The sequence below is a fragment of the Chlamydotis macqueenii genome, chromosome 4, assembly GCF_036417535.1.
Source record: "Chlamydotis macqueenii isolate bChlMac1 chromosome 4, bChlMac1.mat, whole genome shotgun sequence".
In the NCBI taxonomy this organism is placed as follows: domain Eukaryota; kingdom Metazoa; phylum Chordata; class Aves; order Otidiformes; family Otididae; genus Chlamydotis; species Chlamydotis macqueenii.
The window spans coordinates 23,848,471-23,863,918 of NC_141559.1; the positions used below are offsets into that span (position 1 = coordinate 23,848,471).

Genomic DNA, 15,448 nt, shown 5'->3' on the forward strand with positions numbered 1-15,448 from the left:
TAGAACACTGGAACAGGTTGCCCGGAGAGGTGGTGGATGACCCATCCCTGGAAACGTTCAAGGCCAGGTTGGATGAGGCTCTGAGCAATCTGATTTAGTCGAAGATATCCCTGCTGCTTGCAGGGGGGTTGGACTAGATGACCTTTGAAGATCCCTTCCAACCCAAACCATTCTATGATTCTATGAACATTGATATGTTATGTAAAACTTACCATATGCCAGAAAATAAACTAGGAGACCAATGGTGATAGTTGCTGCCACTGCTGTTCCAATAACAATTAGAGCAATTTTCCAAGGCTCAAGATGTCTTATTTTGATGGGTGGTTGATGAATCCTGGGAGAAAATAAGAAGAACAAAAGGAGAAGATTAGTAAGAGATCCTTTTCTATTTAAAAAAAAAACAAAAAAATGAAGTTAAAGTTTTCTCTCTCAACATCAGCTGATTCTTCCCAGCAGTATTAACTGGCTTCCCACCCAATACCCTTGAAAAGGAAATCATGACTCAAGACTATTTTGAAATAGTCTTTGAAGTTGTGGAGATATGCTAGAAGTCATGGAACACAGACAGAGTTTGAGGGTTTGGGTTTTTTTATGATTAGGGCCAAATTAAATAGCAGTTCAACTAAGCACTTTCTTACGTGATCCCCAACTGGAAATTTGCAAGAATAAAACTTATTTCTCAGCTAGGTAAACTTTGACACAACAAGTTGGCAGCTTTCAATTGGTTAAACAATTCGGTTATCACAGACACACTGGCACCTTTGCTCCCAAAACTGCTTTGTGCAATAAAATTGTTTAGAAGCATCCCATGCTTTGTATAGTACATATTTATACATTATCCAAGCTGCTCAGTCCATTTCAGCCTGCAAAGTAGGGCTAGACAAAAAAAAAAAAGATATTTCAGCAGGCCAGCCTGTGCTTCCTGTTTTACTCAGACTAAATCTAAAAGCAAAAGGCAAGCACTGCTCTAAGCAGTATTTGCTGAAGTGATGAAATGACAGGGAAGGGCAGGAACATGTGAGTGGACCAGGAAACGTAGGTAGGAAGCCTCACCAGATACTTCTCTCTGCTGTACTCTTAATTACAGAGGTGCTAATCCAAATTAACTCAAGGAAAGTCAACAGTCAACAGTCAGTAGGTCAGTACTATAGTTAGACAAAAAAAAACTGCCTGAAAAAGGTTACTTACAGCAAATTCTGCCTTTGGCTATAAACGCAAAGATTTCTGAAGATCCTTAGAGCCGTTTTTCTATGATGTTATCAGCCATTACAAAATATAGAACCGGAAGCCACAATTTTTGGCAGAGTCCTTCATTCTAGAGCCACAACTACCTCATTCATGCAAACATGCACACCTTCAGGTTAATGTACAACCTCCCCCAGGAAAGCAGGCTGCAAGGATCCTCTCCTGAGAGCATGAGGCATCTCAGTGAGTTCCCACACTCATAACAAAGTACATATATCTCACTTCCAGAACACATACCTCATGAGCTATAAGATTAAATACATTAAAATAAGTTGAAAATAATCACAAGCAACCACTGCAGCTGCGTGCACAAATGACACAGCAAGCACACTGTGTACTGTACATAAATATTGATATTGGTTCTGATATTTCATTCTAATTTCATTGTACATACAGCCTTACAATTATAGCATTATTACTTCAGCTTGGAAAACAAATGACTCAGGCTAAATATCGTGACACTTGATTGAGTGAAAATGGGAATACTCATTTGTCACTCATATCTGTTCTGACTTGTCCTGGATCTCCTAGCTAGTGTTTCTTTCACTTCTGCTGTCCTCTAAAACAGCTATTAATTAACTTCTCATCTCATCTGGTTTGCTTCAAAATGCATCTATGAATCCATAGTAAGGGAAAAAAAAAAAAAAGAAATAAAACAGCCCTCTTAAGACTTTGGAGGTAAGCAGCTACTGTATGGAAGTTGCCTTAAAACTTTAACTAGAGAAATAAAAAATATGAAGGTATAAATAGTCAGAACTCTACCTCATTAAGAAGCTTATTTCTAAATAGTAACTCTCAGGTGAAACCATAAAGTCAGTGATGAGTTCAGCTTCAATTTGTCATGTGGGTTTGCTGGGAGGCTTTTTTCTGCAACTCCAGCGAGTAGACATTTGCATGGCCTATATGCTTTGCAAATGTTTCTACTATGTTTGAAGTGAGACTAAGTTACAAGAAAAGCCAACAAACCAAACAAAAAACTGCATTTAACTTGACACAACCTACTCACATTCATTCTTGTAGATACTCTCATTTATAAAAGAGTTGTCTTCATGGAGCTGCACAGAAAGAAAAACACTCAGAAGGTCTTTCAGCTACAATGGTCCTAGCATAGCGCCAAACCAAAATGCTAGGTCTGAGAAGCCCATTTGAAAGGCTGAATGCTACCTCTCACTGCAGCAGGTGAGAATGAAGAAATAACTGCCTATCATATCAGTGAAAAAGTGGTTTCAGACCAGAAGTAACATGGTTGGGACACAGTTAAATATTGAGTATTATATAATTTCAATCCTTTTCAGCATTCTTTTGTACACAGTATAACATTTTGTATAACTCTTATTCTCTATTTCTTCCTTTTGGAGTTCCGTGTTATTATTTAGCAAACAGAAACCCCAGTCCACAACAGTACTCACACATGTAATTTTACTCACACACGTGTCTTTCACCTAATTCATAAAACCTGTTTGAGAACATAATTTCAAAGAGGTGCAGAGGGGACTCAGCATCAGCTTCTAAACTGAATTTCCTCAAACAAGAACCTGTTTGATAAATACCTCTTAGAAACTCACTTAATGGGGAGGAGGGCTGTTTTGGGACTTGGGATGTCTTTTTTTCCTTCCTTTTTTTTTCCTGAATAAACTTTCCCCCTTCCTTTTAAATAACAACATGACATGACTGTAAAGGTTTAGTCTCCACTCCTTATTTGTTTTAAAAACCAAAATTGGGTTTAAAAACAAAACATATTTTTGAGTAAAATGTCTTTGGTTAGGCTCTACCATCTGGATACTTCCCCATTTGAACAGAAGTGCAGACTGAGTACAGCAGGAGGATTTCAAATTTCAGTTTTCAAAGATATCTGTGAGACAAAAAACACTAAGATTGCTGGTCTGATACTTTTCCATTCCCATTAACTTTAAGCTTTATAGCTGCTTTGCTCTGTCTCCTGAGGTTCATTCCTCAAGGATAAATTATTTCACCTGACAACATATCCCATTGTGTAAAGTGGCACAGTACTTACAGGAATTCAGTACACACAAGAGAAGTAACTATCCCAGAACTGAAACAGCTTCGATCCACATGATGATCCATCAGAGCTCGAATACTCTGCAAAGTACTCTGCTGATAAAAGTTCAACTGTAGGAATTTATTTTCTCAGATCAAGAGTGAAGCAGTCCCTGCTAAGTCCTTGGGAACTACATCTGCTCAGCAGAGAGGGAACAGGGAGCATAACCTAGAAATGCACAGCAGGATTAAAAGCACTCCAGATAAGAAGGGCACTGAAATCCTCAAGAGCAGAAATTGAGATTTTAAGCCTGAACCAAATACCAGCTGAAAGCCTCCCACTGACCTCAGTGGGCTTTCTGTCAGGCTCCCTTATGCCTGCAGCCTACAGAGTCCTCCCATCTAGCCCAGAGACTCTGCTCTTTCCTGGACAACTATGCCCATGCAGTAATCTTACCTACACAGCAATCAATGACTGGATTTCACCTCTTGGCAGAAGGCTGCCAAATTCCAGATTAAGATTTGTCCAATTAGGAAGAGGAGTGAAATATTTGCTGACAAAGAGAAACAACAAGAACTGATATAAAATTGCCCACACTGACATAACAATTTTACATGTTTGTCCTCTCTTTGTCTTCTAATAATTCCTAACTCTGTCCTGGCATTTTCGAACAGCATTCAGCTGACATTTTCCTAGAAATGTCTACTGAGAGAATTCCTGATTGGTGATTTGGAGTCCTGCATTGTGTACTTGGGTTCCCCCTCATCATGAGCACAAAGAAGCCCCCGGGAACCATTTCCTCAACAAGGAGCTCACATCAATAAACAGAGAGCCAGAGGGAACCTTCCCGTTACGTATTTTACAAGGCAGACATAAGAAGGACACAGCTAATTATGTCCATTGACTTTTAGTAACAGAGGAGTATTGGGGCAAAAGAGATCAGTCTCAAAGAAAAATTTAAAAAGCTTACCTAATATCCTAACTTTTTTTTTAAGGGTGCCATTCACATAAACATTGATTAAATAAATCATGGGTGCACTTGCCTCACTGCAGCCTGAAATTCTTAGTTTACAAAAGAAATAAGAGTATCTTTTTCTTTTTGGAATTTAGATTCACTTCTTGCACAGAAGAAGAATTAAAATTGCCTTCTACGAGTCAAACCATCTGCTTCACAGGGAAAGCCTCAGAGGTCTTCCTCATCAGGGCAGAAAACATGCTCTGACACCTGTGGGAACCCCTCCATTATCTGCAGTAAGCTTCATATCAGAGATGAAGTCAGCATGCACCATGAAAGAGAACACAGGCTCCACTTTGGCATACACACACTGACAGTGTCTGCTCCTGCTCAAGAAAGGTGCTGACAGGACAGTCTAACAGCCAAACCCAAAACAGTCATGTAGAGATGATCTCTTGTGGGCTATTAAATGTCCTTTGGTTTTAGTCCTATAAGAGAGGCATGCTTAGACAGACACATTTTCTCCACAATTTTTGACTTCATGCAGTACTTCTCTCTTATTAAGGTACTTTGAGAAAAAGAATAATAAAAACCTCTCTATCAGCCTTAGCAATAACTGAAATATATAAATACACACAATAGGACAGTGATGGCAGTTTAATCTGTTTACTGAAATAAATCAGTTTCCTGGCATATGAAATGTCACTGCAAAACAACTATACTTACATCACTCTTCAAGAATTCTGCAAGTCTGAGACAATAGACCAGCCCTTATGCCTTTGAGATAGCTTGTGCGCATCTGCGACAGTTTATATCCACTGAGAATCCGATCCAAAGTATCCAGCTTTTCCTGTAGTTTGGAAGCTTATGTTTCTGGCTGAGTAATAAGCTTTTCCTATATTTTTTACTTTATATATAATAAAGAATTGCTAGGCTGGTTAGATAAACAGTGAGATGCTGTAATCTAGCAATGTATTTTCGCTGAACAGAGATGGACAAATTTCTTGAAATGCTGTTGAAATTTGAGAAGACAAGAGGTTCAGTCAAGACTCTGAAACCCCAGGCAGAGAAACTAGACAATTCCCACATTCAGTTCTGTATGAAATCTGTCCCCCCTGTTATCACCAAATCTATTCACAGACTACATGAAGTTTTCAGATTGTCTTGCATCAAAAGCACGCCAAATTAAGCTTTGTGTTAGCTCAACTTCGTTCAGAATGAAGATCTCTGTGTAAACAGAAATACAGACATGGAAGGAGTATGGGATGGAAGCAGAATGACTTGATTTTAAAAGCTTACACAGACTCAAAATGCCCAATCATAAAACCGTCTGTGAAAAAATTAATAAAGTGAGGCACTTCTGCAACACCCTCTAACAGGAACAGCAGAGGTCAGACAAGCTGCTGGGTTTACACTGAGGCTTGCTCAGTTAATGAAGGCAACTAGATTTTTAAGGCTCAGGAGAAGGTCCTTTCTCATTCTGGTTTTCCTGTCTAAAATGGTCAGAAACTCAGAGAATGTGGCAAGGAAATACCAATTGCATACGAGTCACATCAGGTCTGGTGTGTATCAGAATCAAAAGTATTTTACTAGGGTTTCCTGGAATCAGGATCAGCCCTGCGGCAAAATGAGCAGAATAGGTTTCTGTTTGGTACCATGCAGGAACCACATCTGCCTACGGCAATAATCAAGGTTAACTCCCACTAATGCCAATGGGACATGAGTGTCCTTGCACTAGGGCTGGCATCCATTTCCTGCTACACCTCAGCAGTCTGTAATTTACACTCATTTTGCCCACCTACTGCATGACAAATTGGTGCAAGTGGCACTGCATTTCCACCTATATATTCACTTTTAGACTACCATGTACAACAACAGGTGCAACATCTTCACAAGGAAGTTGCAGGTAGGACACTGCATTTGCTTCCCAGACTGCAGGACATACCAAAACAGAGGAAGGATATGACCAGAAAAGCTGTCTACTCCACCCAGTTTTCCTTAGCAGCTTTCCTTCCTGAAGGATTTTACAGAGCACACATTCCAGCTTAGCTTGAAATGTTGTGAAAAGAGGCATCTTGGAACTGGATAAAGCTAATACTGAAGCACCGCTCTTATAAGAAACTAAGGGACAGCATGATGAGCTCAAACAGCAAGGCTTACAGCTCCACTTTCAAATCTACATCCCTGCCCAGCAAAGAACTCTGGACATTTAACAAGCTACCCAGAGTCTTTGGTTAAGACCAGGCAGTCTCCATCCCTTTCCAGATGTGTAAATATTTAACTACCAACACAGATTTCCCCCAACATACTTTAGATTTTATAATAATCTAAACAACTATTTAAACAAATAAATCCTTTCCTAACTAGGAAGCAACCAAACTGGACTCAGATATTGTTTAACTGCCCTGTAGCACACTGTTATTAAAATTATTTACACCACTGTTGATATCAACAAGACATGACAACTAGACTTGCATCTAACTAGAAAAAGGAATGGCTTTTCAACTCTGCTAGGTAGAGAACTCTCACTTAGTTTTCCCTCTTTATGTAACATGCACAAACTCGTATTCACAGCTGATGGGGATTTCTTCCTCACCTGACAGCTAGAGTAGCATAGCTTATAAGGTATGGATATTAAACAGGGCAGAGGACTTTGGATATTGAGCAGGGTACTACTAAAGAGCACAGAACCAAAAGCTAAACGCAGTTCTTTCTCCTGGCAAAGTAAACACTGTACTGACTAAAATTACATTGTCGTCCCAAAATGACAAAAACACTTAAGTGGGCATAAAGACTAAGTTTTGTCAATCCAGAAACAATGTGTCTACCTCAGCATGTCCAGAAATTATAAAAAATATCCCAATTTAAAAAAAAAAACATTGAGGATGGAGGAAAATAAGTAGTATCTTGCAATCATCCAGAGCCATTTGTCCAAAGCAATGCCAGAGAGGAGACTAATATTGTAGTCTTTATCAATCACACAAAAAAATTCAGCCATCCAGCTAAATCATTAGGATGTTAAAAAAAAACCAAACAAACCAAACCAAACCAAAAAACATTTCAGATTATTTTGGATTTTGTTTCTGAGGTCATACTTTTAAGCTTCATCAATCGCTGATGCAACAACAAAAAACAAAAGGGAGACTGAGCATCTCCTATTGCCACAACACAAACACAAACAACAAGGCTCACTGTACATTTATGACCAGATCCACACTCTGACCCAAAAGAACATAGTAGAGTGTCACAGCTGGGAGACTTATTTTTGTAAAAATACTCTGAACTTTCCAGCAGTGTCATAAATGTTGTTATAGTAAAACAAAACTAAGGACATCTAGCATCTCTAACTACACAAAATACTTTCAGATACAAACCACCTTGTAGTCACTCCCTAGAAATCATGGCTTTTTCCTTAAAAGTACTAGGGTCAAAACTGGAAGAATGAACACCTATAGTGTTCTCCTTATGTAGTTCTGCTGCCATCACTGATTTAACTGGGACATTTTGCAGGGTTTGGGGGAAATAATATTGTAACTAGACCTGACCAAAACCCATGGTTTCCCAAAATCTTGTTACTAACATTTGATTTTGACACAAAGGAGCTTCCTGGATTCTGCACTGCTGCAATAAAAGCCTGTTAGGGGCAGGGTAAGACAATCACACGGAGGAAAGGTAAGTCTCAAGCTAAGCCTTCACATCATCTTTCTAAACAAAAAACAAATCTTTGTGGTTCTGGCTATGCTAGGGAAAAATTTCCCTCTGTATTTCTCACTCCAGCCATATGTTATTCTTTTCATTGAGACCACAACCTCCAAAACCTCCCTTTCAGCTTGCAACTTACTGTTTAGCTTTCCCTCCATCTATTGCCCCTTTTCAGGCTCCACATTTCAGATGGATCCATGATGTACCCTAGATCTAAAAGGATGAAAGGGGTAGAGATGGAGCAATGAGGTCCAAGGTCAGGCAAGAGAACAAATAGATTTCTTTTCTGTATCTGTACATGTCCTTGAAATCCTAGAGCTCTCCCATAGACAGTATCCTTTACCACCATTACATCTCCAAATCAGACTTGCCGAGTTAAAACACGCCACTTACTTTTGAAGATCCCACGGTAGGTCCCGGTAGGTCTGGTAGCCTTTCTGACCGCCAACCAAGGCTTGACTAAAGTCTGGACTGCGTAGTGAATGCTGCTGGAAAGTGCAGGAGTCACATTGACTGGTGTGACAGGAAGGGAAAGGTGTTGAATGAAGATCCTTCATTGAGGCACAGCTGGTGCAACACCCAGCACCCTGTGGGTTATTGCAAAATGAGGGAGCGAACTTCAGAATAAAAACAAACAGAGGTAAGCATGGAGTTGATAAGGAGATGCAAACCTTCGGATCAGCTCTGCATCAAAGAGCTCTGCAGGCAGAGATGGACAGAGCAGATAAACCGGCCCAGGCAAGAAGGCTTGTTCTTCACCGCAGCAGAACAGGAAGCACACAAGATTTCCCTTTTCCAGCACTCCCTTTCTGTCCAACTTGTATCCCTACAGCAGGCCTTCTCCTGAGCAGCAGCACCTGTTACTGAACACTCACTGTAAAACCCACACAGGTGAGGCACCACACTGTCCACAACGCTACGATAGCCAAACACAAAAGGCCAAATACAAAAACAAATACAGACATAAATGGCTTGGTCAGCCAAGCCTGATCTCCCTCAGTGCTCGCTCCTCCACAGCTGTCCTGGACTCCCTTGGCATCAGGGACATGACAACTATAAGTATCCAGCCTCCTAATTACATGTTAGTCATGTAATGGTTGGCATAACCCCGCCTGTGGAAAATGCTTACTCTGTGAAAAGGGCCACCAATCTCCTTGGAATTCCCTTCTCCCAGCACAAACATGATTCTTCAGAGCCAGCTGGAAAGAGGAAAAATGGATATTCTCTAGCAAGAAATTCTGCACTTGCATCTAAAATCCCAAACTAGTAAGGAAACCAAACTTCTGGTTTCTAGTCTTTAATGTGCTTGAACATGTGCCAAACATTTGAAGTATTTGGTTTTCCAATGAAGTCCCAAGATTTCACAGTCATTTTTAGGGGAACACTTACTAATTTCCAGAAAGAATCTCAGCAACAGAGGTTAAAAAAAAAAAAACAGCAAGAGGAAAATTTCACCTAAGTCCTACATATTTCATACCTAGTCCTTTTCCATCTTTCCACAAAGAGGCCCATTCACAAGCACTTCAAAGCAACAGCCCATTTTTAGGACAGTGGGAAAAGCTGAACACTGCTGCACAGCATCTCCTGTTTCTCTAACATTGATCTCTTCCTTTGCTTTGATCAAATCAATTGCTTTTTTTTTGGCTTCTCCTAGCTCCCTGTAGAAAGGGCGTTGTTGCAGTTATGTACCTTACTTGGGGCTTTTCTGACTGAATAGAGAGTTATCTGTCAAGTACTAATATCCTCCTTAGGCATTCCCTTCTGCTTCCCCACTTCAGCCCCGTTATTTTCCTTTTCAAGATTAGTAAAACTCAGCAAAGTTTGTGGACAAAGAAAATCCCTGCTCGACTCAGAAACACGCACACACTCACAGGAACTCTAGCACTCAATGGAGTGCTGGAGAGCAATTCAATCTAGGAGTTAAGAAAATACCTTAGAATTCCTTGGTTTAATTTTTTTTTCTTTTTTTTTTTTGTGATCACAAAACCTGTCATTCTTACAAAACACACTCCTAGAATAGAAAAAGCTTAATTAAGTTTGAGATGTAATGCAAAGAAGCACATAGCAATTTCTGCCCAGAATGGTCAGGCTGAGGCTATGCATGTCTTCTCACAGAGACAAAATTTGGCAGCATTGTTAGTGGGTTACTAATATTAATTTCCTCATTAGTATTTAAGACGGAGTGCCCTGAGTATCCAGGCCAAGCACACCAGGAAAAGGTGGCCCTCTAAGATGCACAGAATTTTCCTTGATATGCCCAGAACTTTCAAGGCCAGCTCTACCCACCTGGGTCAGGTAAAAAACATATTTCAGCAGAAGTAGGTTTTAGCCAACAGCTAGAGTTTGAGATAAAAGTTACCTGAGATCTTGGGCTCTGCAACAAGATTTCATGGAGATGAAGAGTACTGATATCTATATACCACATTGCTAAGGGTGTGAGGAGGCAGTGCTACAGGAAGGGTTTCATTCATCATCAGATGAATGAACTTCTGGTAACTTTCAGAGCACACTAGGACACACCTTCCTGTTGTTACTCCAGATCATGAACAACAGAGATATTCCAAAAACATTATTTGATTTAATAGAATCATAGAATGGTTTGGGTTGGAAGGGATCTTTAAAGGTCATCTAGTCCAAACCCCTGGAACGTGTCCAGAGAAGGGCAACAAAGCTGGTGAGGGGTCTGGAGCACAAGTCTTATGAGGAGCGGCTGAGAGAGTTGGGATTGTTTAGTCTGAAGAAGAGGAGGCTCAGGGGAGACCTCATTGCACTCTATAGCTTCCTGAAGGCAGGTTGTGATGAACAGGGGTTTGGCCTCTTCTTCCAGGCAACAAGCAGGACCTGAGGAAATGGCCACAAGTTGTACCAGAGGAGGTTTAGATTGGACTTGAGGAAAAACTTTTTCTCTCAAAGAGTGGTAAGGCACTGGAACGGCCTGCCCAGGGAGGTGGTGGAGTCTCCGTCCCTGGCAGTGTTCAAGAGGCGGCTTGATGAGAAGCTACAGGATATGGTTTAGTAGCTGTGGCAGCAATGGTAGTGGGAAGACGGTTGGACTAGATGATCTTATAGGTCCCATCCAACCATGTGATTCTATGATTCTATGATCCTGCAAGGAGCAGGGACATCCCCAACTAGATCAGGTTGCTCAGAGCCTCATCCAACCTGGCCTTGAACGTTTCCAGGGATGGGGCATCCACCACCTCTCCGGGCAACCTGTTCCAGTGTTCTACAACTCTCACTGTAAGAAATTTCTTCTTAATATCTAATCTGAATCTACCTCCCTCTATTTTAAAACCATTATCCCTAGCCCTGTCACAACAGGCCCTACTGAAGAGTTTCTCCCCATCCTTCCTGTAGGTCCCCTTGAGGTACTGGAAGACTGCTATAAGGTCTCCCCAGAGCCTTCTCTTCTCCAGGCTCAACAGCCCCAACTCTCTCAGCCTGTTCTCATAGGAGAGGTGCTCCAGCCCTCTTATCATCTTCATGGCCCTCCTCTGGACTAGCTCCAACAGCTCCACACTCTTCTTATGTTGGGAGCTCCACAGCTGGACACAGTACTCCAGATGAGGTCTCACCAGAGCAGAGTAGAGGGGCAGAATCACCTCCCTTGACCTGCTGGCCACACTCCTCTTGATGCAGCCCAGGATGTGGTTGGCTTTCTGGGCTGCAAACACACATTGTTGGCTCATGTTGAGCTTCTTGTCCACCAGCACACCCAAGTCCTTCTCCTCAGGGCTGCTCTCGATCCATCCTCCGCCCAGTCTGTATTTCTGCTTGGGATTGCCATGACCCAGGTGCAGGACCTTGCACTTGGCCTGGTTGAACTTCATGAGGTTTGCACGGGCCCACCTCTCCAGCCTGTCAAGGTCCCTCTGGATGGCATCCCTCCAGTGTGTTGACAGCACCACACAGCTTGGTGTCATTGGCGAACTTGCTGAGGGTGCACTCTATTCCATTGTCCATGTCGCCAACAAAAATGTTAAACGGGGCGAGGCCCAATATGGACCTCCAAGGAACACACTCGTCACCAGTCTCCACTTGGACATTGAGCTGTTGACCATCCCACCAATTCTTTATCCACTGAGTGGTCCATCCACCAAACCCAGGTCTCTCCAGCTTAGAGAGGATATCATGCAGGTCAGTGTGATTACCTTACAATCAAGGGGTTTTTTTGCAATCTTCCTAGCAAAAATTGAAGTAGGTAATTTTTGTTTTCAAATTAATTAACCATTAAATTGAATTGTCTGGGAAAACAGTGGAAAATAAGAAAATACACTTGCCTGTGTCAGATTATGCAAAATCAATTTATACATACCTGTCCCCCAGGAACAATGGTACAGATAGGCCAAGAAAAGACAATTATTAAGGAACAATTTTCCTCACAATAAATGAGCAAGTTGCGAAGTGCTTGGTATTACAGGGTTATTCAGTAAGCTAAGCCAGTTACTAAACTTTTTTTGTTAATACTAGGAAAGCTTTATGGAACCTAGCTATCAAAGCATGGGGTGGAAATCGAAGAATGTGGGTGCACAGGATTTTGTGAACGAAAGTGTAAAAAGATGTAATGACCATTCTCTCTGTTTAAACCTGCAAAGACAGCCCAGCCAGTCAGACAGATTACTTGCCTAAGAATGGTAATAATAGGCTATCTTGGTTTATGTTTGCATACTTTCACAGGCTCCCTGGCTCTAGAGACAATGAATGTTTTTAGAGAAGACCATTGCCCAGCCCAATAGCAATAACATCTTCATAATGTACAAGCAAAGTTGTTTTGCATAATTGTCTACCATTTACTCAGCCTGAGCCATGAATTTTAAACCAAAGATGGTGGTCAGTCATTACTTTTAAACTAAGAAGTGAACGTTCTTGCCAGCAATGTTTAACAGAACTGAGAGAAGCACAGCACAGCCCTAAACAACATGAACTAATTAGGCCTGCTTTTTGTAGGGGGTTCAAGGAGATGACCTCTGTACATCCCTCCAGATCTAAATTACTCTGTGATTCTGTGAGCATCTGATAAGACCAAACTGGTAAACTGCGATGAAATCCTTCCTAGGACAAGTCCACCCGTTTTCCATCAGCACACCTGGACAGCTGCAGAGTTCCATCAGCACAGTTATGGCTTCAGGCCTCCGCCTCCTGAAAAACACAAAGGCATCTTGCATTTGGCCTTCAAAATTCAGGGGAAGCTCTAAATGAGCTGCATTTCTTTATACTTTTTAATTTCAGCTGTGGAGAAGCTACACAACTCTTTTGACAAAAAAAGAGGTCATGAGTTTATTATCCTATGCTTTCCCTTGCCACATGAAATTTCCAGCCATAGTTTTTAATAACTGATAAGTAGAAAAACAATCCACTAAAAGGACAGAATTATTCTCCAGAGTCACTGCCAGGGCTACAAGGGAAGCCAGGCCCTTTATCTCAAGCCTTGAGAAGTCACTCAGGGCCAGATTTTATTACATGCCCATGCAGCTTTGAGATACTGAGCACGCAGAGGCTCTCAGATGCTATAGCAATGGCACCAAGTTCTTAAGTATGCTAGATCCTGCCCCAGTTGGTTTGCAATTAGTCCCTCTTTCCAGGCCCTTAAAACAGAAACTGCTACACCCGTCTGAGTTGCAGCCAGATAGGCCAGCCCAGAATACTGACAACGCCCTTAGACAACAGAAGTCCCCCACTGTCAGAGTCATTAAAAAAGAATTCATAGCCTGTCACCCCATTCAAGGCAAAATAGCAGCATATATGTACTTGTCCTCTGCAGCTGCTCAGCCAGAGCTGCTGCTTTGTACAGTGAAACAGGCCAGCCTGCATTTTCTTCCAGGTGCTGCCTAGCAATCAGACTAACAAGCCGCTCTCTACATCCACTGCACAAATCCTCTGCTCCCAGTCAAGATGCACAGTATCTCCAAAGAGACAGGAGATCTTTATATGAATTGGACTAGGCCTACAAGGAAATAAGGCACATTACGATAAAAATAAATCCTTTCCAGGCACAGCTCAAATTAAACAAAAGAACAGCAGCATTGTTTCACGTATCAAAAGTGAGACTTACTGGGAGCGCTAACACAGGTCTCTTGCAGAAGGCAATACACTCAAAACAAGACTTTTCCTACATCTCTATGTCCCCAGAAAAATACTAGCTTGGACTTGATTTCATATTATTTGTTAGGAGCTAACTTCCCTAGTGGAAGCCAGAGTCTAGCTTTTTGAGATGCTTTCTGCCACAGCTATTACCTGCTCCAATTTGCTCTGCAGCAGCATGCAAGATCCTAAGTGTGATTCTTGTGATCAATTGCCTGATTTATCATTCACTGCCTTCAAGGCTTCTGTTGTGGTTTTGTTTGGTGGGGGGGGCCTAAGGTGGTAGCTTCTGTAGGAAACTGCTAGAAGTTGCTCCCCTTTTGTTCAGTGGACTTGGCCGGGCCTAGTGTGGACCCGCTGCTGGCCAAGGCCAAGCCGATTGGTAGCAGAATGTTCCCTGATAACGCCTCTGCGATAACATATTTAAGAAGGGGAAAACAGAAAAAAAGAAGAAGAAGGGAAGATGTGAAGAAGCTGAGCGGGGGCAGAGGCGCAGATGGGGAGGCGCAGGCCTCATGGGCCTTGCAGGCCTCACCCTCTGGCCTCTTGCCATGCGGCCAACTGGGCCCGACTCGGCCCGGCCCGGCTGCAAGAAGTGGAGAGGAGATGAGCTGGATGATGTGAAGAGATTCTGAGAGGCGTCTGCCAGCCTGTTGTGAAGAACTTGTCTTGTGAGAGGAATGGCTGCAGACGCCAAGGTCAGTTCAGAAGGAGGGAGAGGAGGAATGTGGCTCCTGGCCAAGATTCCCCTGCAGCCTGTGGTGATGACCATGGTGGAGCAGGTTGTCCCCCTGCAGCCCATGGAGGTCCATGGAGGAGCAGAGATCCACTTGGAGCATGTGAAGGACCCCACATCGGGGGAGGTGAATGCGTGAAGGCAGCTGTGGCCCGTGGAGGGCCCTCTGGGGCAGCTGTTCGGAGAGACTGCACTCCGTGGAAGAGATGACCCATGCCGAAGCAGTTTCATGAAGGACTGTGGCATATGGGTGTGACCCCACAATGGAGCAGGGGAGGAATGTGAGGAGTTCCTCCTCCGATCATGAAGCGGTGGTGTAAAACAACGCGTGATGAACTGACCACAACCCCCATTCCCTCTTTCCCCCTGTGCCACTTGGGGTGAGGGAGGGAAGGTAGTAGAGATAATGTTAAGCCCAGGAAGAGGGAGGGGTGGAAGGAGGTTATCTTGTTTTCTCTCATTATCCTGCTGTTTGTAGTAACCTTGAGCCGTTTTTTCTTATATTATCTCCCCCTATTCTCTCAGAGGGTGGGGGGAGTGAGAGAGAGACTGCGTAGTCTGGTCCCGATCGGGGCTGAACTATGACAGCTTCATAGACTTAATTAGACATAATGAAGACCAAGCTCAAGACCTCCATCCTGCAGCCATTTCAACCCTGGCTGTTCTTTAAGCCACAGCTTAGGAGCTCTGAACACAAATGCAGCATGCTTCAGGCAGGACTGCTCAGTAC

At 42.5% G+C, this 15,448-nt stretch overlaps 1 protein-coding gene across 1 annotated transcript in view; it reads right to left on the reverse strand.

Annotated features, from left to right (window-relative positions):
* LOC104478846 (transmembrane protease serine 11A-like) overlaps positions 1-9,084 on the reverse strand; it is a 44,129-nt gene extending 35,045 nt beyond the window's left edge. The window contains exons 1-3 of the mRNA XM_086747067.1: positions 9,031-9,084; positions 8,295-8,488; positions 213-334 (exon numbers count right to left, since the gene is read on the reverse strand). Of these exons, the coding sequence (XP_086603193.1) occupies positions 213-334; positions 8,295-8,488; positions 9,031-9,084 (370 nt within the window). The remainder of the gene's footprint in view (positions 1-212; positions 335-8,294; positions 8,489-9,030) is intronic.
* Between the last annotated feature and the right edge of the window lie 6,364 nt (positions 9,085-15,448).